Here is a 26,659-nt window from a genome sequence, read left to right as displayed (position 1 = left end):
TTTCTTTTTTACTTACTTTTGTGCTTCTTGCTTATTTTGTAATATTTTGATATTTCAGGTCCTAAAGGAGAACCTTTGAAAATGATTTCAACTACTTTGAATGAATCTGATGAAAACCTATTTTCACTCAAATACTTATCAGTACGTGAAGTTCTTTTCGGAATACTTTTCTTTTAAAATTTTATTGTGAAAGAAACATGCTTGTTTTGTGTAAAAACGTATTATGTTTTCTAGTTGATTTTATGTTAATCTTTTTTTTACGTTTTTTTAATATTATTAACTGAGGTATTCTCTCCTCTCCTTTCCACATACCTTTGTGATGTAATTGGAGCATGCTCTATGTGCAATTGGGAGGTCTGAAGTTCAAATCTCAGCAAGGGCATTGTTGATTTCTTCAGTTTCTTGCTATAGAAAAACTCTAAATGACTCTAGAGTGATGCGTGAACTAAAAGGTGGTAGATGATAATTCGTCACCACTAGGTTTTGATAATTGGGTCCCCTAATTCCCAGTTGCCCTATAAAAGGGGAAGTACGTAAGGTATTTTCTCCCTCCTTTCTGTATGGATTTGTGGTGTAACTGGAAGCATGCTTTATGTGTATTTGGGAGGACCAAAATTGAAATCCTGCTCTGTACATTTTTCACGTTCGTGCATCGATATAACCTACTGCCTCTATAACTAATGTCTGAATGTATTTGATTACTTGACAATTTTTCTTTGAAGATGTTTGAGGTCTTAATATTCAGAAGTATTATTATGAGCTAACATTATGAAAATGCATCAGTATCATTACTAGGTATTATTCATTAAAATTGCAGAGAAATTTCAAAATTAGTAAGATAGAGAAGAATCAGATTTGGTAGGAAGAATTTTGTTTTTTCATTTAATGTTCTCTTTTTTTTTAGATGCTTAATTTTTAATGTGATATTTATTGCCATTATTATGTTTTTAAAATTAAGTGAATCAAGAATTGTTTTGAGTTTTTTAATTATATTATGGCTTTTTTGCAGGCGAATAAAAAAGCCCCTGATTTTGCAGCTATGTATGATTCTATTTTGCAAAATATTAAAGTTGATTTTCGAGAGATAGATATAATTCTACATCAAGAAGCAATATTAAGCATCATGGATTTTTCTAACAATCTTCTTTCAAGTATGCAGTCATTATCTGAGAAACCTGCTACTGTAACACCAGCTCCTTGTTTTGGTAAAGAGCCTGTAAAAAAGAAGTCACACAGTGAGGAGAAAGTTAAGCCAAAACTTGGTAAATAAAAATTTCATGCACAATATGTGTTCTCAATTAAGTTTTAGTTTATTCTTTTATTATTCATACCATGCTAACAAAATTTTCTTTCTTTGTTTATAGTAAGTAAAAGAAAGGTTGATTCACAGCTCATCAATATCCAACTTAATGCTTCTTTAGAATCAATAAGGCTGATTATTTGCAACAAGAAATATGAGATTACAGACATATCTATCAAAGGTAAGTTTCCTTTTTAATTTAAAATTCTTCTGTGTTTACTTATTTTGGAAGGGAATCTCACATTAAAGTGTGCAACATTGAACTATCCCTATCCTTAAAGTTTCAGTGTATTAAATATCTTCTGTTATTTTCTAATTTAAAAAGTCATTTTGTGGAAAATATGTCAATGCAATATATATATTCTCCATACTGAGTTTATTTAATGCATAAAAAAGCTGATGTAAGCTCTATTATAATATGCATAAATGCCAAAATGTTTAGTCAAATAGATACTAATTTATAATATAGAATTTTAATAGTTTAAGAATAAAAATTTGGAAAACAACTATTTAGGAAACCCGGGCTAAGCTTTTTTATCAAGTTATAATGTAATTGTTATGTTCATGGTTTTCTGCTTCCCTAGTCATTTGAATTAGATAAGGATGTTTAAAGTATTTCATCATACTGAATACCCTTTAATAATTTGTTTAGAGATTATTAGGTAATTGTATTACCTGTAGTTAGCTAAATTTGTATTGCAAGGTAAATTGTAAATGCATTTGTACATTTATTTACTGTTCATCACTTCATCAATATAAAATATAATTTAGATTTCAAAAGAATTTTTAGTGACCTATTTATAACTTTACTCCATATTCTGTTCATAATATTTATAACAAAGTTATGCTCTAAAACTAGAAATTGCTGTTGGTCATTAAATGTACACTATCCTCTAAATATGCTAAGGCTTTTATAAGAGCATTGGGATAATGAAGAAAGAACTTAAGAATTAACTGCCATTTGTTAAATAACTAACTATTGCATTATTTGTCTTAGAATAAAATCTGATGATTTCAAGCAAAGTCTTTAGAACTTAGAGAACAAGATATATATTATTGCTTTTGAAAATTTTCAAAAATTGTCAGTTATATATATCTATTTCATATTGTGCTTATTCCTCTACTTTCTCTCTATTTTTAAACCAATTGGTTTAAGGTGGAAAACATATATATAGTCTTTTAATGCTGAAATTAAAATTTATCAATTGTTGCATATTTTTCTATTCATTGAAGGAATGTTTTAATTCTAGTTAACTTAAATTTGGGTGGTGGGTAGCTAAAAGAATTATGCAAGTTGCTAAAAATGTATAAAATTCCTTTTCAGAATATAAATTGTTTAAGAATTTAACTTTGTAACCTGATAGTAGATTATTTTAGAGAGTACTTTTAAAATTTAATTTTAATTGTATTTATGTTTATAAATTGAAACTGGCTTAAACTTAACTTCTCATCAGTTTTTCACTCGAGAATTTAAATTAAAAAAAAAAAAAAAATTTTTTTTAGGTATGAATGCATCAGTTACAGTGCAGAAATTGAAAACTTCCTTGTCTGCATCCCTGAAAGATATGATTGTCTATGATCCATCACCCAAAGCACTTTATCCTCAGGTATTTATGAGATCAAAAAAGACTATGATTTTTACTACTTTTATGTAAATTATCATTTTACATTGCCATTTTCAGATTATCTGTGCATACCCTGGTTACTGATTTGCTTGAAGAATCAGTTCAATGCATATTAATCAGAATGTGCTGTTTCAAGTATTAACTAAGTCTGAAAATGAATGATATCAAGGACAGATTAGAGTGTTGTTGATTTTCATTGATAACTAATGTCATGTCTGCATATGGGAATCTGATTTAACATGGTTTATTAAATGCCACCTATTCTTAGTTGGTATGATTCAGGAAGTATTTCAATGAAAGTTATAATTGCAATTCAAAAACATATATTTTACGTTTTTTTGTGTTTGGTTTCAAAAGTCTTCTTATGCAACATGATTAAACCTTTGAGTGACACATCTTTTTGAAACTGCTCATTGAATATCTGTATTTAAACAGTGTTCACAAACTAGATTTGTATAATTACTTACTTTAATTTCTGTTTTCATAAACTTCCATTCATTAAGATGATATTTTCATCATTAAAGAAAATAAGAAGTCGAAATGTTTTAAATTATAAGCTAGTACGCACCAAGTGACAAAGAATCTCATGACTAGATAAAGGCAGTCATGCCTCTTAGAGGTTTAAATAACTGACATATAAGGAAAGATTTACTGTCCCAAAGGCACTCAAAAGTACTCTCATGGACATGGAGGAGAGGAGGAATGTATAATGAATGATGTATCAAAAGAACTTTTCTTTCATTATGCAACTAATTATATTAGGTATAGCAAGCAGTGGTCTTAGATATTGATGAAACTACAACCATCAGACTTGGGTTTCTGGGAAGTGGACTTCGCAGCTGTGCTGAAATTGTTGAATTTTATTTGTCAAGTATTAACTGATAGCAATCTCATTAACACTGATCATCGACCAGCATATGACTTTGATGATGATGAAGTTATTTATAAAGAAAACCTCTCAGGAAGTGAAATAATTTTAAAGCAGTTGTAGAATTTTTTTGTTGCTATTGAAATGTTATAAACACAAATTTTGAACTTATAAATTGAAAATTTGAAACTGAAGTGAAATGCTCTCTATATAGTAACAGTACGCAGAGCTATATAAAGAGAAGTGGAAATAGGAAAGAAAAAAGAATGATCTAACTTTTTAGATAATTTGATGTTAAAAAAGCATCTAGTAAATTTGTGTCTATAAGAAGAATTATACATATGTAATGTTAAATAGCTGAAATCTGTTTTGACATATAAGTACTAGTAAAGTATCTCTGAGCATCTGTAATTTCACATTCTTACTAGTGACAACTAGTTAGTACTATAGAGTTTGGGAAAGAATTCAATTAAAATTTTAATTTGGTTATTTATTGGCAACTTTCAGTTACAGCCCAGTTACCCCCACATATATAAAAGTAAGTACTCAGTATGATTCTGTCAGTGAATGATCTATGTGCTGATTCGTTACTCTTCACACAGTGACTGTTTAATATGAGAAATTGATCTAAGTGATCTGGCAACCATGCCAAGAGGAGCATGTCCATATTGTTTATTCAGAAATTATTATACTTTAATGTAACTCATTTTTAAAAAGAATTCTCAATAATATATTTTTTTTAAAAGTTTTCTGCCCTAAAAATGAATACTTCGTTAACTGTGTGGAAAGAAAAGTTTGCTAACAACTTAGTAAATAGTAAATATCTAAATACACTGTTATGAACAGAGAGGCATATGAAAAATTATTTCAAGAAATTAAATAAGATAAACTGGCTTCAAAGAAAAGTCCAATGTAGTATTGATGCATGTGCAGCATTTCATCACGCGTGCGAGAGGCACGGCATCAGCCAATCAGCAAGAGATGCACATCACCTGTTCTGTTTATGTCACATCTTCTCACAACCTCTTTTGGCTGGTGCCGTTGGAGTGAAAAGACTGCTACGCAATGCTTCTGGTACGACTCTCATTCCTGTGTGTATAATAAAATATATTTTTATATCAAATAGTGTTTCATTCAATACATGGAGTCAGAACAACCATATCATCTTAAATGACAACCTCCTTCACATGAACCATTTTGACTTCATAGAAATGGGTGTCGTTCAGTGAATAATTTCAAAATTCAATAGTGATGAGATATCATTATCTGAGAGTTTTGAAGCAAATGAAGCTCACAGCAATTGGACATGGAGGCTGCAATCAACTTCAAATAGAAGCAGGTAAAAAATATGCCATCAATCGCTATCTAAATAATCAGTTTGTCTCTGTCAATGTGTGAAGTCTGCAATGGTAAAAAATCTAAGAAGAAGGAATTGTTTCTAAAGCAATTTTACACAATGAGTTAAACAGCGCAAAATCAAGCAGATAGCAATACAGTACAAAGTCCATAATCTGGACTCATCGGGACTTCGGGGATTCCAGATTAGGGTTTTTTCTGGATTACTGATCATGAATTTAAATCTGGTAAGATGGCATGCATAAATTATACAACTAAAAATATGAAATTGTAATTTATGAAATAAAGAGCAATTATGATCTAAAGAGTATCAAAATTTACAAAAAAAAAAAAAAAAAAAAAAAAAAAGCTTAATATTTATTTGTTTACTTTATTAAACATTTCAGTACTTTTCCGTTTGTAGGTATAAACATTTTAATATGGTTTAAAATTTTGTAAAAAGCCAGTAAATAAAGACAATAAATTTGTAAAAAAACATTAATTTAGGAATTTACTATGCTTTAATGGTTCAACATCCTGATTCGTCGGTTGGTATCATGTGACCCCAAGTGATCTCATCTCACATAAACTACGTTGCAAAAATCTAATTCTCTCAGTAATTGTCTACATTAATTTCAAGTTAAATCTTAATTTGGAATACAAGTTTAAATGCAAGAATTATTTCAATTCGTATGAATAGCTTACTCAGAAATTACGTAAAACCACAGTGCTTTACTTTGCTAGTGCATTCTTATTAGAATTGATGAATTTAACACTTGATTTTGCCTTTTCTATAATTTCGCCATCGGGTTAGCGGTGTGTGATTGAATTCTAATTGACTTAATTACCACAAATTGTCTTAGAGCATAAAATTTAATTATCTTGTAAAAATTCTATGTAATTGTATGCCAGTATTGAAAGAAACAATCAGTCTGATAAGAAATGGCTGTGACTTGTTTTGAAAATGAGGCATAAAAAGTTAACAGCGAAGATATTCCGTTAGACATCAGTTGTACCATTCTTAGCGACTTTATCGTTTGCGTTGGCAAAACAGAAAAGTACCAACATTTCTTTCAATGTAAGTTGTTTAAGTTGCTTCATTTCTTGTGCTAATACTTTCTCTTTAATTATATAAACAGATGTAATTTCTTGTTCAGTTACAAAGTTCGAATGTTCAAGTCCTGTAATTGCTGTAGTGAGAATACCGACTAACTTGTCAATCGAAATTTTTTCGTTTCGTTTCGTTCGAAAGTGACCCCTCTGTCACTTTCTTCACTATCGATCGGAAGTGGTATTTTTTGGATCTAGAACCATACTACAGATTTCGCCATCCATTGATTGATGATTGGGACATTGTCATCACAATGAAAAACATCTGTTATATCTTCCTTTATTACCACTCTCCATATTTCTTTACAAAATCCAATAACTGGAAAATTTCACCTTTAGTTTGCGATGTCAGAAAACCTTCAAATTTGCCGCTATCATCTTCATCGCCATCACCATGAAATATGGTAGCTGACCATAAATTATGTTAAGCATTTTTTAACGTATCTGGGGGCACATCCTCCCACGATCTTGTGATGCTCCACACAGCAGATTTTATGCTAAAATTTTTTTTTATGCTGGTGACATTAAACTTAACATGGTGGAAACTCATGAAGAAGATTCAGATATAGAGTGCTCTGAATGTATTGTTATCTTATATGCTAACTGTTGTGTCGTCATCGTGTATTCATTTCACAAGACACTTTATTCACTTTACAAGACTTTTTGTCTATACAAAAAACATCCTCTGTGCATATAAATGTGTATAACTCCACAACCGATTTCCATAATTTCACTCCTGGTTCCATATTTGCTTTCCGCATGCCATTTCTGCATTCGATTAAGTCCTGTAATCTCGATGCACCGCACTAACTTTAATTGAGACTTGCTTCAATTGTGCAACTGAGGATAACATTACAACAGCATGGTTTGAAGCAAGCCAATCCCTAATTCAAGAGGCTAAAAATATTAAATATGTCTTTGATAAAATGCACTATTATGGTAATGTTGGCAATAAAGCTACAATACCTTTTCCAAATGTAAACAAAGCTCAAGGTGAATTCGGAAATATAATAACTGTTATTTTATTAAAGACCAGTCACAATATTCCAGTTATGTACAAATAATAGTATTATGAATGATCTATAAATGATAGTGTTATGAATGAGCTATACACTAGATCTGAATTTGATATTTGTAAGCAAAAATTTATCGAAATCGCTGTAGTAAAGAAAGATAAGTAAATATCTTTATGTCATGCAGCTTCATCTACGAGGGCTATCCAGAAAGTAGATTACGTTTTGGAATAAAAAAATAAACAAAGTATAGGAAACAAATTTTATTATATACAGATGAAAGCCACACTCAAATACTACTTTTCTACATAGTCACCATACAAATTAAGGCATTTATCGTAGCGATGTACGAGCTTGGAAATTCCTTCGTCGAAAACTTCGGCCGCCTGCGCCTTCAACCACTTCGTTACCTCTTCCTGCAGCTGTACGTCGTCATCAAAACGCTGCATAGCCAGCCACTTCTTCATTGCTGGGAATAGGTGGAAGTCGCTCGGTGCCAGGTCGGGACTGTACGGCGGATGAGGAAACAACTCCCACTTAAAAGATTCAAGAACTTTACGAGTGACATTTGCCGTGTGGGGCCGGGCGTTGTCGTGAATCAACAAGATCTTAGAGCTCAACATTCCTCTGCGCTTGTTTTGAATTGCTCTTCTGAGTTTTTGGAGAGTTTGGCAATACCTTTGAGAGTTTATTGTAGTGCCTCTTTCCAGGAAGTCCACCAAAATTACACCTTTTCTGTCCCAAAAAACAGTCGCCATCATCTTCCTTGCCGACATTGTTTGCATGCATTTCTTGGGTTTTTGGGGAGAACTTGTGTGCCCCCACTGCATTGATTGCAATTTCGTTTCACAGTTCACATGTTTCACCCATGTTTCGTCACAACGATGCGATCGAGTAAAGAGTCACCATCCTTATGGTAAGCGTCCAAAAAGTTCAACGCTGCAGCCATTCGCTGATTTTTGTGGTCCTCTGTCAAGATTTTTGGAATCCATCTTGCACAAAACTTGTGGTAACCAAGCTTTTCGCTGATGATTTCGTGCAACAAACTTCGTGAAATTTGTGGAAAACTCAAAGAAAGTTCCGTTATTGTGAAATTTCGATTTTCATGGACTTTAGCATCGACTTTTTCGAGAAGTTCGGCGGTCACTATGCTGGGTCTCCCACTTCGATCTTCGTCGTGAACATTGGTTCGGCCATTTTGAAATCTTATGACCCACTGACGCACTCCACCTTCAGTGATAATGTTGTCCCCATACACTTCACGAAGCTGCCGATAGATTTCTATCGGTTTACAGTTTTTTGCAGTCAGAAACCTTATTACTGAGCGCACCTCGCAGCTCGCGGGATTTTCAATTAACGCAGACATTTCAAACTGTCACAGTATCTGAACGGAGCACAGCACGAACCTCTCACTAGCACGGCTAGATGCAGACTGAGCTGCGCAACGCTCTGACCCCAAGATGGCCGCGCTAGCCCCGCCCCTAGCGGACACAGACAGAAACGTAATCTACTTCCTGGATGGCCCTCGTATATCAGGGTCTAGCCAAGGATTTTCCATATGCAAATGCACGCACAAAAAAAAAAAAGGGGGGGGAGGCTGTTTCACTAATTTGTGTTAAGTGTAAAAAAATAATGCATTTTGCAAAAGGGTTCAAAATGTCACAATGTTGGCCAATGTATTTATAAGTCTATTTATTTTGCAATGCAGTAAATAATCTGGAAACCAGTCGTACTTTTTTTATGCCTAGAAAACAATTTTATGTAATTTGATTATGTACTGTTATATGTACAGTAAAGATTGGGCTTTAACTGAAGCCTGCATTAAATTGATGAATTGAAATTTTAATTTGTATCCTTCTCGACCTCCGTAATGATAATCACTTGTCACTAGTAAGAATGCAGAGTTACGGATGTCGTAAAAGTTTTCCATTTTAATTATTAATTATGTATAAAAAAAGATTTCAGCTATTTATGATATCTCTCTCTCTCTCTATTCAGGTAAGTTAAAATGAATACAGTGATTACAAATAGCTATAACTATTTATTGAAAAGGAATTTATCTTTAAGATTAACACATAATGTAGAGGTAAAGGTCAAAATTTTGTATATGTATGTCATAGAAGTTCTATGTGATTTCCCTTGGTCACACGGACAGCATCTAGGCAGTAGTCCATTTCTCGCCATACATTCTGAAGCATTTGTTCAGTCACCGATGCAAGTGCATTACAAATGGGTACTTTAAGTTCTTCAGTTGTTTTGGGTATGGGAGGCACAAACACCCTGTCTTTCACATAACCCCATAGGAAAAAAATCACAGAGTGTCAAGTCAGTAGATCTTGGTGGCCAAGAGTAGAAGGCATCGGCAGCAGCTCCACTTTGACCGAAAGATGTTGATTTAAAAATGTGTGAACCTCCGTACTCTAGTGTGGGAGTGCTCCATCTTGCTGAAAGATGTAATCCGTGGAATCAGAGTCTAGCTGTGGCATTAACCATACCTCAAGCATGTATAGGTAAGCATTTGATGTCACACTTTTCTCACTGAAGAAAAAAGGACCGTACAGTTTATGTGATGAGATTGCGCGGAACACATTAACTTTCGCTGAATCATGTTCATGTTCAATTACAGTGGAAAGCTTCTCCCAACCCGATATTTGATTGTTGTACTGGTTAACCTCACTTATGTCGAAGGTTGATTCATCGCTAAAAATGAGATGATCAGCCCATTGTTTCATTCTCCATGCTTTCCAGCATAAACGTAGAGTAATTCATATGTTTGCCATAGTCTTCCTGTTTTAATTGCTGCACAAGTTGAATGATGGGTGGTTTTGCTTGCAGCCTCTTTCTGAGAACATGCCATACTGTTTCTTGTGGCATTTGTAACTCCCTACTGCCTTCATTTGTCGATTTCTGTGGGTTTCTTTCATGCATGCGGCAAATTCTTTCTACTTGCTGAAACACGTGGCCTTCCGCTACTTTTCCCTTTGCACAGACATCCTGTTTCTTTAAACATCTGAACATCTGATGCCATCTGCGTATGTTGTTTGAATTTGGAGGTTCTTGTTTGTAACGCTGATGAAATCTTCTCTGCACTGTTATAATAGAATGACATTTTTCAAATTCTAACACTCAGAATGCTTTTTGCACGGGACTCGTCATTTTTACTAATGAGACGCCCGCAATGAACAGGTTTCTTGTCGTTGCAAAGTTTCAACTCGCATGTGTAGGCTTCCGCTTCACTGCACCTGCACCTTACCTAAAGAAATTTTGTAATTCCATCTACATTCTGTGTTACTCTTATTGATAAATTCTTTTCCATTAAATAGTTATAGCCGATTGTAACCGCTATATTCATTTTGACTTACCCTATATATATATGTATTTATGTTGCATCTTAACTTTCTGTTATTTTAAATGCTAAAAAGAAATATGGAAGAAAGTGATGAGAAGTAGTTGACTGAGTTATTGTATTTATGCATATGTGTATATTTTATTAGCATGATTTCTTGTTGTTTCTAATATATATGAAAAACTAGCATTCACTTTGCATATAGTTAAAGCATATATTTAAAATGTTAACATATTTCATAGTTCCCTGTTTAGTAATTGATATTCCCTAATAGGGGTTTAAAACAGCATTTTGCAGAAAACTTATCATATTTTCTGAAAAATAAATAAATTAGCTAGAATCAGAACACTGCTGTTAAACTATTATAGAAATTTTCACAAATGGTTATCTTCTGCAGTAAAGTGAAGTTTGAGACATATGAAGAACATGTTAAGGAAAGACGAATAATTTCAGAATGCATTGATATTCCATACTTGCCAGTAATGTATAGGTCTTTTTAATTTGATTAGTATGCTAATATAATGAAATATGGATTCTGTAAGTTGTACTAAGTTACATGGTTATAATGTTTGGTACTCTTCCTTAAATAATGATTCTTATATTCATCTATGGCAATGATTGACTTTGCCATGAACAATAATTGAACTGCATGTCTATGTATTTTATGAAGTTCAAATCTACAAAAGTTACATGTTTTGTATTGCATATTATTCAACATAAGAGAAATGTATTTAACATTTAAAATTTATTTCTAAACAGTTGACAAAGTAAATAAATTTATTGTTTGTCAATTTTTATTGTTGAAATATTTTGTCTGTTTATTTTCAGATTATAAGTTCTGTTGCTGGTGAAGTTCTTGATGTAAAATTAATTATTTTCAATGATGCTACTGATGATGAAAATTACATTAACATGTCTGCGATAGACATGAGCATTTGTGTTAGTTTTGGGAGAATGAAAATCATATTTTTGAATAAATTTGTATCCTCGCTTCTTGTAAGTATCCTTGCTAATGTATAAAATTTTAAATGAGCAAAGAATATAAGCTGTTATATGAAAAAAATCTGTTTGCTTACATAAATACCTAATTTTAATTTTCATAATGGCATGTTTCTTTCCATAATATATAATTAGAGATAAATCACAACTGAGTGAGGCTGACAGTGGCTAGTTGAGTAGGACTACCTAAGATCAATAATTCCTCCCAATTTGATTTTTGATAAATGAGCCTTCTGCATGGGATTTTGTGGTTTTATAAACATTAGAGGATGTGATATCCATTTAGTGTACAAGATTTTTTATTCATTTGCAATTATTGAATTCTGTTTTTACTTTGCAACAGACTGAATCCAGTAAACTTTTGCAGTAAACTCTGTGTAGGTTGAATCATATTTCAAGCAGACAGAATTTTACATTTGATCACTGAAAACAGTGTATGTTGGCTCAGTTGTGCTTGTTTTAATAAGAGGGCTTAGCACTAGTAATTTGATTAATGTTTGAATCCTGTTAACATTGCATTGGTTCTTTTGTGATTTACCCCACACACATTGGTTCTTTTGTGATTTACCATTGGTTTTTTTGTGATATCTGTATGAGCTAGATTCTCTGAGAAAAATCTTCCATGAAGGCTTTCCTTTTCTTAAGCAGCCTTAACATGTTTTGTTATATCTTATTAAGCAAATAGTAAGCATATTATGATATAAAACAGACACAGTCTTTAAATTATTATTTTTAGAAGTTAAGTTTTTGAAATAAATATAACTAAATTTTTAAGGCACAAGCTTAAAAGAATATTTTCTGTCAGAAAAGGAATTAAACCCTTAAGGATTGCAATTTCTGTTTGGTATCATTTTGTATAACAAATGAAGAAACTGTTTTGCTGAGATGATAGCTTGAGTTATTATTGGCTAATCATTTATTTTGTCATGATAATTAATATCTTCTTCATCAGGATGATCCAAAAAACTTTAATCATTTTAATCCTTATCCACTCATTCAAAAAATATATAAATCGTTTTACTTTTTTTATCATTCCCCATTTGTTTGTACTAAACCGGTGGTGCTTTAATTTCTCTTTAGCTTTGTGTCCTTGTTGATGGAATTTAGGAAAAAAAATCCACTGAATATTTTTGCTGATGGAAGAGACTAAGTGTTTTTTATTCAAGTGGCAAGCTAATCAGATTTTCTTGAATTACTTTAAGTTTTTAGCTAAAATCAATGCTGATTATAAGATTAAATTTTTGCTTAATTTTAGATCTGACCTTAATTTAGAAACTTTGTTAACTTCCTTTGAATAAACAAAAAAGTAGATACAAGGTTAAGGTGAAAAGTTCTTGACCTCACAATGAAAGACTGCGACTTTCAGTTGAAAACTGATTTTATTTTTCTACATAATCTCCCTTGACTTCAATACACTTGGTCCAGTGTTTCTCCAACATCAATATTCCTTTCCAATGTGAGAGTCTGGAACATTGTGAAAATATTCATTTAAGACCCTCTCAATTTCTTCATTAGATGCAAAGCGCTTCCCAGAAACAAATTTCTTCAAGTTTGGGAACAGATTGAAGTCTGAGGGTGCAAAATCAGGAGACTAGTGAGGATGACTGAGCAAATCATACCCAAATCCCGCAGTTTTCCCATTGCCAACACACCCTTATGCACAGGTGTGTTGTTCTGGTGAAAGATGATTTTCTTTTTTCTTTTTTCTTTGAGTCAGACCTCTTACGAATTTCGGCATCCGGCTAGTCAAGAAGGTTGTAGTAATATTTGCCTGCAATTGTTCTCCCTTTTTCAAGGTAATCAATTAACAAGATTCCTTTCACATCCCAAAACACACTGGCTATAACCTTTCCAGCAAATGCAATTGACTTAATGCTTTCTTTGGCACTAAACAACCAGCTTCCCTCCATTGCTTGGACCACTGTTCATTTCTTGCGTGTAGTGGTGGACCCATGTCTCATCCATGATGACAAATGGCTGCACAAAATCATTTAGATCTCTGTTGAATCGCTCCAAAGATTGTTGCAAAAATTATTTCCACAATTGCTTTTGATCGACATTCAGCAAACGTAGCACCAATCTTGTGCAGAGCTTCTGCATCTCTAATTCTTTAAGCAAGATGTTTCGCACCCTTTCTTCCAGTATGCCCACAGCTTCAGCTATTTCACTCACCTATCATCTACTTTTTTATGTTTTCTGGTGTAGTTGCAGTTTTTGACTGTCCTTCATGTGCATAATTTTTTAGGGATGTGCGACAACATTTAAATTCATCTGCCATTTTTTAACAGTCAACATGGAAGGAGCAGAGTCTCCATAAACTCATGTCAACTTTGGAGGAATTTCCTTAGGGGTTGATCTATCCAGAATGAAGAATTTTATGACTGCACGATATTCAAGTTTATCCATTTTAATGAAGAACACACAAGGCATTTACTATGAAAATTCGTGTATACAAACTGCTTGAGAGAACAAGTTGAAACTGGTCATATGAAATAATGACATCTGCACCCAGGCAGGAAACATAATTTTAAAAAAAAAAAAAAAATTTTTTTTATTGGTGTGGTGTAAAGTGGTGCAAGACTACTGGAAACCAGTGATTCATCCCAGGTTTGGTTTTTATGGCATAAGTTTTCAAGGTTTTCCTCATATATGAATGTAAATCAGTTTCTCTTTGAATATCCCCTATAAAGGCATCCATCCTTTGAAATTAGCCTTTCCATAACTATTCTACTGAATGTGTGTAATTATAGTAGAAAGAAAGAAGTTATAGTGAAAATACAGTTAATAAATTACACAATACTAAAAAAAGCTGTGTTTCTAAGAATTATCTTTTTTCTCTCTCTGTGAAATACTTAAGAGTGTAATTTAAGTCCTATTGTTAAGTGATTGTTATTTCATTTACCTATATAATATTTACATTTTTCAGATGTTTCTAGACCATTTTCAAGCTGCTAAAGACAGAGTTGCAGAAGCAAGTGCTGTTGCTGCTGAAGTTGCAAAACAAAGCATGGAAGAAGTGTATGAAAAATCTACGAGGATATCATTGGATATTGTAATACAGGCACCTGTGATAATTACACCACAGAACTCCTTGTCTACTAATACAATTGTTGTAGATCTTGGAATCTTAAAAATTATGAATCATTTTATGCTTGGCGAAAAAAAGAATGAATTAGGAATACCAGCAATATTTGAAGAAATGGTCCTGGATTTACAGAATCTTCAGCTGTTTAGGTATTAGATATTTTTTAGTATTTATTTACTTTTTGTTATATATATATATGTGTGTGTGTGTGTACTCACTCTATATGAAATTGTTTTCCAGAGTAAAGAATTTAATGACCTACACTTAAGTTTATTGTTTCACCAATTAACTGAAGACTTTCCTTTTGATGCACAATTCATGTTATGAACATCATTTAAAACCTCTCATATATTTAGTCCATTAATTTCCTTAAATTCCAATTTAGAAATATCTATAAGTGATGATAGATGACCTTTAAAGAAACACTTTTTGTCATAGAATCTGCAGGCATAACTCAAGCATGGAGCTTATGAGTGTTAGTGGGCACAAGAATAGCAGAGGAAGAGAGCAAAAGTTGAGCAAATTATGGAAACTACTCAAAGCAGTGGTACCAATATGAATGCAGGTGTCATATCTTTCCTTCGCATACGTTGACAAAAATATGTATTTTAGATGATGCATGTAATCCTATAATAAAATTTCCAAATATGAGAAACTGATTGACTGTGATGACAAAATAATGAGATCACACTGACCAATTCATTTTCATTGGAATATTGTATCTAAGTCATTCAGCACATTCATACTGAAATGAAGTTGCACCGAGTCATGTTGGAACCATATATGAGTTTTGATGATTGCCAGAAGAGGGTTCAGTAATTCTGGCAAGACTTCTTTTAAAATACTAGGCATGATCTGGCAGAGAGTATTGGCCTATTAGATGGTCTTTGATGATTTTAGCACAAATATTTATTTAGAAATACTGCTGTTATGAATATAGACATGTGGTCAGATTAGTAATTGCTTACATATGAAAATTATGGCAATTAAATGCACACTACTGCATTAGATTTGCATTTACGGAAGTTTAGTGGTCAGTTGCACTCACTGCCACTAGATGTCTCTTTATTTAACTAAAGGGATTCTGACTCTGAAGATGTTCTTATGATGGATTCGATGTTATTGGAAATTTTTATTTCTGGTTATGAACTGTGAAAGTAAAGCACATTAGCAATTTTTAGATAAGTAAGGTTACTATACATATTATTAGCATCTCTAATTGCATAGAAACTGAAGTAATTTTTAAAAAGGTATCTGCATTTCTAGAAGCCTAAAATATTAATGAAATACTATATAATTAAAACTAAAATGTACTGTTACTACAAAGTAAATAAAAATTTAAGCACATTTCAAGATAGCACATACTTTAAAAATACAGAGCAACTGTAAAGAAAGGTTCACAATATTTACACAAAATTTGCTATACTTGTATATCACTAACTGCCACAAGAGACGGTGTATTTTTTAAATATGCCAAATTTGGGGGAAAACAGATAATATATAAAATTTTAGCAGGAATTTCCTCAGTGTCATAGCTGGATAATTTATTAGAAATCTCATTGTTTTAAAATGCCCTATGCGCATTTATATTGTATGCATAAGTCACAAAATATTACTTATAATTAAAAAATTTCAAATTCATATCTCTTTTTATAGGAAAAGTTATAAAGATAAGCTTTTTCTTTTTATATATTTATATATAATGTAAAGAAAATGGAAATATATAAATAATTTCTGCACTTCAGCTGGAGAGGACTGAATTTTAAAGCAATTATTATAATAAGTTTAAAAAAATGTTTTATTAAAAATGTGTAGGTCATTAATACTGTCTCATGTTAACTGGTAATGAAAGTTTAAAGTTGGAAACCCCAAAGTGCACTGTGCAAAAAAATAAAATAAAATAAATCTTTGGCAGATCCAGAATTGGAAACTCTTTTTGACATAATCAAAAGTTCAAGCTTAATTTTTATAAAATTACTCTAACAGTCTGCAAAAAATAATAAGCCAGATCCAATTAGAAGATTAAGGAACAGCACAATCTGCAACATTAACTGAAATGCCTTAGAATCAGTAAAGATAATTTTAGCCTAGCTTATGCCGTCCGTTATACATTAAATGTGCATGTGTAAAGCATACAAAAAAAAAGTTTGTGGCTTTGAGGTCTGGATTTTAGATCATTCCTGATGATGGACATCCGGATTACGGACTGTATTGTATATATATATTCAGGGAGTACATTTTAAATTTGTATAATATTATAACTTTCAAAATAAATTCTTGTGGGGAAAAATTAAATAAATATGAGCATAAATGAAACATTATATTGAATGCACATAATAATAGAAATAAATTATAAAACACAAATATAAATCATATTGGAACACTGAGCAGTTGCAAACATACTGCTAAAAGAGTATGGGATTCAAACTCATTACTCCTTAAGACAAATCATTCTACTGTCAGTTTTACCACTATGCTATCATTACACATACATGATTAGCAGTTTAGAGTTTACACATACATTGAGTAAATGAATTCTTAAAACTAAATTTTTTGGTCATATTTCAGTGTGTTATCATCTAAAAAATTGACTGGGGTTTGTTTTTCAGCTTCTAGGGCATTTCTTACAAAAACATAAAGTGCCATTCCGATTTAAGTTAGACGGCTTGCTAAAAATATAGTCCAAGTGAAAGATGTGCTTAAAAATATATGTTAGCCAAAAAAGTATATTTATGAATAGAGAAATACAAATTCAACATACTTTTTAATGCATTAGAATATTTAAAAGGCTATCAAATTTAATTTGTAAATAATGTTATTAATTTCTACCTGTTTCAAAAGAGAAAAAAAATCCTTATGTGATTTGTTATTGCAGTTTGATATAGTCAGACGTTTATTTTCATTAAAAGTAAATGTGTATGCAGATCTAGGAAATAATTGGCAGGGCAAATTTTGCTATTTCATGGACTTAGATTTATATTTTTTGTACCTGATTTTCTTGACAGGATTCACTGCTCTCTGCGAACTAGTACTGTAGTTACAGTTATGTTATTTTTTTTCTTTTTTTAACTCTTTGGCATCGAAATCGCCCGTAGCGCCCGTTCATTCAGGCAACGGCAAACCGCCTCAACGCCTCGTTTATTTTCTACCTAGTTCTTTCCCCTCCACGTTAGTGTATGGCTCATTGGTTTCGCGAGTTGTTAAAAGACATGTCAATCATTCTTTTGAAGCAAATAAAGGAGAAATACGGAAAGCTATTGACGTTCGCAGGTGCAATCCGGCCCTAAGGTGAAACTGCACACAATGGATGAATGGATGAAACCGCAAAAGGGGGAAAGGAAAACTATTCGAAGACAAATTCGTAAACACGGGCGTTTTCGATGTTTGTTGAAAACAGATTCGGTCGTCTCTCGATGCGAAAGAGTTAACTAAATTCAGTTGATTGCTGTCTTTTTCAGTACACATATTTCTTGCTATAATGTTAATTTAGAAATAAGTATTTTTTAGAAAAACATTCTTTCCCTGATAAAAAGTTCTTTACTCTCTCTCTCTCTAGTCAAATAGAAATAGCCAAGCTTCTATTATGAATCATGCTGATTATGATTTTACTTCTCATTTTAACCCATGCCACTGGGCATAAAATCTGCAGAAACCTCTGGAGTTGAGTGAGCACGTAGTGAAACAAGGCATAAAAGAAAGAATTTGCATAAAGCTTTTTGTAAAATTTAAATAAAATGTTACCAATCATCTTTAAAAATATGTGGGACTATTTTAAGTGTACAATATAAATGTTTCAGTATTTTTTTCAATTTAATACTAGCTGCTTGATAAATTTCACAAAGCTGGTTTTATTCTTGCATTTGTTTTATAATTATGTTAAATATTAGATTATGTTTAATAATAATAGATCCTACTTAGAGACCTATATTTTCTTAGAATGCTATTACAAAATTGAATTCAGGCATAGATAATTGCTTTAATTTATTCAATTCCAATTTGCTGATAGGTTCTTAATTTTTTTCATTGATGATCCTTAAATGTATTTAATTTCCATGTTCAGAAAGGTGTAGAAATCCTGTTTAGAAAGTTCTCCATGAAGACATCTCTCCCTTGTATGCTTTGCCATATTCAAGTAACCTAACCTCTTAGTTTGTACAGAATTTCCTCTGTAATGTGTAGCACCTCACACTTCTTGGACATCCAGTATCCTGGTAGCTGCTGATAGAGTCTGTTTTACATTGAAACTCGAAGTTTTTACAATCTGGTATTTGTACTGTAGGTAAATGGTCCTAATTAGTGTTTGGGTTTATATCATATTCCCATCTGTAGTTCCATGAATGACGTGCATACCCACCTTCTGATTCATGAAATCATACATTTTTACCTTAAACACCACAAACCTTTTTACCACAAAAAAAAAAAAAAAAAAAAAAAAGTACTGCAAAAACCAGCCTTAAAAGTTATTCATTCATAAAAATATTCAATCATAAAAATTTCTGGTATTGCTCAATTTATGCCCATGTATATTTTATTAAGAAAAGGTTCCATCATATTTTAAAATTTAGACTTAGAGGGCAGGATGAATTTAAATGAAATAAAATTTAAAAAATTTAATTTAATTCAGTTATAGGGTAAACTTAAATTCAGCCTGTACATTTATTCATATTTGTTTTTTGTTAGACAATGGTAAAATCTATATTTATAGTTCAACATTAAGTGATTATAATTACTGGCAGGCAAAATCCTGTAAGACTTGAAGCATTATCATTGCCATTACAATTAAAGTCGCTTACTCTGTGATGTTATTTAATATTTTTATGATCACTATGAAAATATTCTCTTCATGCAGACCCAAATATTAATTTTTTTTTTTTTTAAATGTAAGGAATCAATAGAAACTATACTCTTTTTTGGAAAATTTCTGGCTTATCAAGAATTAAATGAATTTACATTAAATCAAAATGAACTTCTTACATTAGTTTCATGTTTATCCATTACTGGCACTGAATCACACTGTTTGGTGACATTGATTAATCCTCTCACTGCATAATTTTTTTATCAAAATAGGCTCAAAAATTGCATATTTTTTACTACATATTTCAAATATACATATATTTTAGAGTTAAAATATACAAAAAATTTTTGTAAAAGAGTTTTTTTTTCAATATAGAATTTGATCATAGAAAAAGTTTGTCAGAATACTGAAATTGAAGAATATTGATAAAAGGAAAATTTTGAAAATTAATATTGCTTAAATTATGATTTATTTTATAAAATACAAAGGTAAAACATATTTACTAATGAAAATATTTGCAAAATGTAATATTTTGCATATCAATTTTGCACCACAGTCGAATGTTTTCAATAGAAGCTGAATTTTCAGATTCATCACTATCTGCAGAGGAATCCGAGAAATTCTCATCAGTTTCGCTATAACTATCTTCAATATACTTGAAATCAGAGTCAGAACTACTATCAGTGTCGGAAATATCATCAGGAATATAGGTTATAGCACTCACGAAATGCTTCCTGCCAGACATCATTGAGCTCTGAAAAGTGCATGCAAAATGATAATTTATGTATTCTTGTATATTTGGCAGAAATGGGGACAACTAACGGCATCTGTTAGCCCACATCTAAATAAAAAATTAAACATCACAGAAAGGCCGAAAGGAAACCTTCAACGGGAAAAAAGCGTGTTGCACAGTTAACTAGACGGCAAAATTCATCCCTACAGAAATCGCGGGTTGCGCAAATTTTGCTACTTCTACGTTGTCCGTGGAAATCGCGGGATGCGCAGTGAGAGGGTTAAATGTTAATAGTACTACCAGCTCTGTAATGGCATTATAAATCTTTCATTTAGTACTTTTTTTGGGGGGAGGGGAGGACATTTCTCTGAAATTCAAAAATATTCTGGTTACTTGAGCTTTCCAGATAACTGAATGCTGAATAATTAAGCTTTTACTGTATTTTCTTTTTTAAATCTTTTTTAAACCAATACCATTTTAGGATTTAATTTTAGCTTTTTAAAGTTCCTTTCCTTCATATAATAACAAAAATATTTTCTTTAAATTATATATTTATATTTTGATAAAATTCTGTATTGTAAATAATTAAGAATTTTTTAATGTTAATTAAATATTATTTTTTAATAATCAACAGCAAGGGATAGCTTTAGAATAAAAGTTTAATATATAACAAAAAGAATAAATACCTAATGTACAGTGATTTTTAAGAATTTCAATATCTAAAACCAAAGTATGGAATTATAACTACAAATACAGAATTGAATAAAATAATCTGTATTTAAAATTTTTAATATGATTAAAAATCTATGAGGCATATTCGGAAACTAAGTACCGTTTTGAAAGAAAAAAAAAAAAAATCGTAAAACAATTTTTTCAAATCCAATTTTATTTTTACATGAAAATACGTGTCTTAAACTATTTTTCAACATAGTTTCCGCCAATGATCAAACACTTGTCATAGCGGGTGACCAGTTTTTGTATACCATCATCAAAGGAACTTCCCGCCAGTTTCGATAACCGCAACTCCACAGCATTTTTCGTGTCGTCGTCAGATCCAAAGCGCTTGCCACCAAGCTCGCGCTTCATGTGCAGGAAGGAACAAGTGATAATCGGACGGCGCCAAGTCCGGGCTGAATGGCGGGTGATCGAACTGCTCCCAATGAAACTGTCGAATTAGCGATTGAGTGACAACAGTAGTATGCGGCCGAGCATTGTCATGGAGCAATAATTCCTTTACTGAGCATTCCTCTTCATTTGTTTTGAATGGCACGCCTTAGTTTTGTTAAAGTCTCACAATATCGTGCCACATTAATGGCTTCACCTCTGGGAAGAAATTCAGTAAGCAAAACGCCTTTCCTATCCCAGAAGACAGTGCACATGATTTTTTGTGATGACATTGTCACTTTGAACTTTTGTTTTTTCGGAGAATGAGTGTATCTCCACTCCATCGATTGTTGTTTTGATTCTGGTGTGAAATGACACACCCAAGTTTCATCACCTGTCACAATTTGGTTTAAAAAGTTTTCTCCCTCATCACTGTACTGCATGAGAAATGTCAGGGCACTACCAAGTTGCTTTGTTTTGTGAGCATCAGTGAGCATTTTAGGAATCCATCGGGAACACAGTTTGCGATAATTCAAGCGGCCAGACACAATTTTGAACAAAACAGTACTTGAAATTTGTGGAAATGCCTCTGAAAGAGTTGTCATTGTGAAGCGTCTGTTCTCATGAATTGCTTTATCAACTTTCCTTACCAAATCATCGGTGACAACAGAAGGCCGACCACTCCGATCCTGGGCGTGGACATTTGTTCGACCTGCATTAAACATTCTTACCCACTTTCTCACCATTCCATCACTTATCGCGTATTCACCGTAAACTTCTGTCACTTGACGATAAATTTCGGCCGGTTTAACATTCCTCGCATTCAAAAATATAATCACGGCACGAATCTCACAGTCAGCGGGAGAGCTAATTGTCTTAAACATTTTGAATGTGCACAGTAAACTGAAAACACAACATAGAGCAACCAAAATGACAACAATTGAAAGTCAGTGAACAAGAAAGACTAGTGCGCATGCGCGGGACGCCTACCACAGCGCTGCAACGGCGCTAGAATGAAACGGTACTTAGTTTCCGAATACGCTACGTATTTAGGAGAAATCATACCATATATGTCAGATGACAGAAAAAAATAGAAAAGTAAAACCTGTTCTGTGGCGATCATAAAAATATTAAGTAACATCACAGAGTAAGCGATTTTAATGGCAATGATAATGCTTCAAGTCTTACATCATTTTGCCTGACAGTAATTACAATCACTTAATGTTGAACTATAAATATAGATTTTACCATTGTCTAACAAAAAACAAATATGAATAAATGTACAGGCTGAAGTCTTACAAGTTATAGGATCTGGGCATAAGAAAAAAACCCACAGTACATGACTTTGAAAATGGGTAAACAATGGCGATGTAACATGAAAGATTATGATAAGCGATTTATGTTATTTATATTCTATAATCTGTAATTTGTATATCTTTATTCTCTAACTAACTGTTTACTTAAGCTTGCTGGAATAATTGGTGACATTTTTGCCAATTTTCATATTCGGCAGGATTTCATAATCAAAACAGATATTTTAAGACCTATGAAACATGTTGGCTTTTACAACTGAAATGCTTTCCCCTCCCTAAAATCTTATGTAATTTTAAATATAGGCTTTTGATATTCAAGTTAGTAACATTATTTGTTACTAATGTGATTAGTTCAAAGGGGCTTTGTCCCTGAAGGAATATTGTTTTCGTCTTGCAATTTTGCATTGAGTTACTATAAATATCCATTTCACTGTTCAAACTGTTGCCACCAAATGAGTCCTGCATTATATTTGAAGAAATTAAATAATGAAAAATCTTCATAAATGTAGGTATAATTCTTGCATTGTGATAAAAACAATGGTACCTAGAGCCATCAAATTTTGAATGACGTAATCCTCCTACGAATATGGGCATGTGGAAGACCAAATTTGAAATTTGGCATTTGTTTTATTATCGATTTCATATTTGTAAAACTTTAACAAATTTTTGAGTAACAAACTCGATGATTTAAAAGTGAGCAATGGCAACACTCTATGGAGGGAAAAAACTTTTTATCTCCAGCGGGTGGAACTGTGTATCTGAAATTCTAAAGATATGCTCATTTTAAAATTATTTTGCAACATTGCTATTGAACTGAATTTCATGGTTTAAGTGCAAAGAACATGATATTTGATAAAGGTAACACACAAAGCATTAAAAAAAGTCCCTTTGGATGTATTTTAAAATCTGAATCCTTTCAGATTTTTTTAAAAATTTTTAAATAACAGAAATTTTCTAATTGACTTGGCTTTTCTAACATGAATTCTGTTTTTTATATGCTCAACTATCTGGAATTTTTATACATCTGGAAATCGACATTTCCTGAGCTTTCCAGATAGTTCAGTTTTTATATGCATTTTAAGAGAAAGGCAAGCTGGCACTGAATCTTTTTTCCTTGTAAAAGGAAGAAATGAACCCAAAAATTGAATATTTCTTTAACTTAAAACTTATCTATTATGATTTCCAGATTTGTATTTTGATGACTATGATGTGTACATGTGTTGAAAAATTCACAGTAAATATGAAGTGCAGATCAAAATTATGAGCAGAGAAATATCTAAATACGTTACATCAGCACTTTCTGATTGCTTTTTCTAATGTTGCATGCAATTTTGTGTTTTTCAGAGCCTTGGTGAAACCAGATACTGGAGACATAATTGCTCAATGCTTAATATTAGAACCAATTAGCTTTACTTTGGAAGTCACTAGGAATCATTCTTTCAGTTGGCATACTGAGCAACCAGAAATGAAGATTTCTGGGAAACTTGCTGCTGTGAAGGTAGTTCTGATTTTTTTATCAGAGTTTTCATGTGTGTGATATTTCACGTATTCTTAATACTTTATCTAGTTCTTTACAATTTGATTTAATTTAGGTAACTCTGAGTCAAGATGATTATAATACAGTCATGAAAGTTTTGAGTGAAAATTTAGCTGAAACTCCTGAATGTTCCCAGCCCAAAATTTCAGTTTCTGCAACTCCTAATTCAGTGGAAACTAAGACAACCTCACAGACTGGTAGCGTTTTTCTTTCTTATTTTCTTGTTCCTCACCTGTTTTTAAGCATTTGCACTCATATGTTATTGTTTCTATTACATGAGTTTTTTGTCCTAACAAAGTAAAAATTACTGCCACTTCATTTGAGGAAAGTATTTGTTTAATATTTCATGCACGAGCGACCCAGTCAAAAGACTGTATAGCTGAAATTTGAATGAATAATTTAAATAATTTTTTATTAATTATATAAGTGCAAAAATCTGCATGTGACTTTAATTTATGATTGAATAAAATCATAGTAACTTTCCCTAGATGTCTGGCATAGCAATTTTTAATAACTCCTTTTAAAAATAAATATATTCTGTGTAGGGATAAATTCTTAAAGTGGTAAGCCTGTCATATATGTTTGGCACTTAAAACTAATTCAGGGGTTAAATTGGAATCTGAATTTAAAGATCAGATTATAATATTTTCAAGGGAGGAGGAATAGAATATATTTCTGAGTTGTATTTGCATGAAGGGTTTGGTTGATTATTTATTGTGTGTTAAGTAACTTGTATATTGGTTTTAATGTTGGTACAGTGGTGCTGTTGTGTGTTGGCATTAAACTAAAGTGCCACATTTCCATTGTCTAGCATCAAACCTCAAACCCACTGGGAAGGCTTTAAACCAACATGATCAAAAACATACTCATAATCTATGGTTAAATAGGGTGTGTATTATATGCAAATGGAATTTGATTAATAGGAGCCATATTATTATTATTATTATTATTTTAATATCAAGGGCATAAAATTAATATTGTAGGATTCTAGTAAATAATATGAGCAAATCTTGAATTGAGGACTGCATATTATTTTTGTATATATTTGACATTTAAATTTTTACTGTGAGTTATAATTTGGAAATATTTAATAAAGGGAAAATAACATAATTTATATTTTAGTTTCTGCAGTTCCTGAAAAACGTATCTCTGTCTGTGATGTTGTTCCTTGTAAAGTGCATAATAGATTTAACTTTCTGTTCATTTTGGATAGTGTTGTATTGACTCTTTGCCATGGAGAAATACAATTAGTAAGTATGAAATGCATAAGTATGATTTCTTATTAGTTTTAACATAGTTGTGCAGCACTGCTGTTATCAAAATGTATTTAATTGCGTATTTTTAAATCTAAAATTTAGGTTTTTGTTATCATATTGTGATTTTCGTGATACAGTTGATAGAAATTTTGCTTAGATTTTTTGTAGAATTAGTATGATAGAACTATTAAATTTTATAATGTTCTTGTTAAAACATTTATTCATCATGTACATTCTTAGCTAAATGTGTGCAATGATTATCCATTTTCTGTTATAATTTTTTCTTAACATCTCAAAGGAACCCTTTTCAAGGTATTTATAATTTTCATTTCATAGATTGCAGTTCTTGGCAAATTAAAAAATATTGAATATATTGTTGAGAAAATATTTGTTTATGCTACATAACATGAACAGTCTGGTGAAATAAATTCATAGCCAAGTCTTGAATAATTCTTTTTAAATAAATATATAAATTCCCCTATCTGCCTAAGAGGAGGGATGCCTTCGTGGAGGACTTTCTAAGGGAAACTGGCTCGTATACATGTTACACATGGTGAAAACCACGAAAGCGCCCATGCAGCCAGCCCGTTCGTGGGATTCGAACCTCGGACCGAACTACAGTGTTCAGCAACTTAACCGCTCGGCCGCTGGTAGGCCGCCGTTAATTGACGATGAAATATTGTAGCATCCCCCCTTATTGTTTATTTTTGCCATTTAAGCAGATCATTTTAACCGCTTCCCTGATTATCCCGAATTATCTCGGGTTCGTATATATTGCAGTTAATTATTATCCCGAGAAAACTCGAGCAAAGCAGAATTTGTTAGTACTATTTCTTTTATCACGGTTTACTCGGTCTGGAGGAAATGAAAGGAAATATTTAGCTTTGATTGGCAGTTTGCCAAATTTTGTTGTTGCGCGGTTCTTTTGAAGGGACTGGTTGCGTGTTTCCCTATTGTAAAGTATACGTTGGCTTGTGGATTAGTAATGTGTAAAGAAGGATGCATGCGTTGGAAAAAAATAAAATAATGGGGATGATGGAAGATAGCAGAAGCGATGATTTTTCAGGTAGTGATTATGAAAAGGTTGGGGGGGGGGAAATATCAAATCCAACGAGACAGTATACTCTGTGCTCCCGTGAAAGAGATTCCAGCCATAAGCCAGAAAGAAAAGAGACCAGATACCAGTGTAGAACATCAGGTATCACTCTGTGTTGTCCCGTGTTTCAAAAACTATCATACA

General features: G+C 32.2%; 1 protein-coding gene across 8 annotated transcripts in view; it reads left to right on the top strand.

Moving 5' to 3' along the window:
• Positions 1 to 26,659, top strand: part of Vps13 (vacuolar protein sorting 13C) — a 334,969-nt gene that overhangs the window by 98,510 nt on the left and 209,800 nt on the right. For all 8 annotated transcript variants that reach the window (XM_085815349.1, XM_085815348.1, XM_085815353.1 and 5 more), the window contains 9 exons: positions 59 to 141; positions 1,010 to 1,262; positions 1,365 to 1,481; positions 2,804 to 2,907; positions 11,426 to 11,593; positions 14,523 to 14,830; positions 23,971 to 24,124; positions 24,219 to 24,360; positions 25,286 to 25,413. In XM_085815349.1, the coding sequence (XP_085671475.1) occupies positions 59 to 141; positions 1,010 to 1,262; positions 1,365 to 1,481; positions 2,804 to 2,907; positions 11,426 to 11,593; positions 14,523 to 14,830; positions 23,971 to 24,124; positions 24,219 to 24,360; positions 25,286 to 25,413 (1,457 nt within the window). The remainder of the gene's footprint in view (positions 1 to 58; positions 142 to 1,009; positions 1,263 to 1,364; positions 1,482 to 2,803; positions 2,908 to 11,425; positions 11,594 to 14,522; positions 14,831 to 23,970; positions 24,125 to 24,218; positions 24,361 to 25,285; positions 25,414 to 26,659) is intronic.

The sequence above is a fragment of the Stegodyphus dumicola genome, chromosome 4 (genome assembly GCF_044657685.1).
Source record: "Stegodyphus dumicola isolate Sdum_Otavi_A_Nest chromosome 4, ASM4465768v1".
NCBI lineage: Eukaryota > Metazoa > Arthropoda > Arachnida > Araneae > Eresidae > Stegodyphus > Stegodyphus dumicola.
The sequence above is the reverse complement of the archived record's forward strand: the minus strand, read 5'-3'. Positions and strand labels throughout refer to the sequence as shown.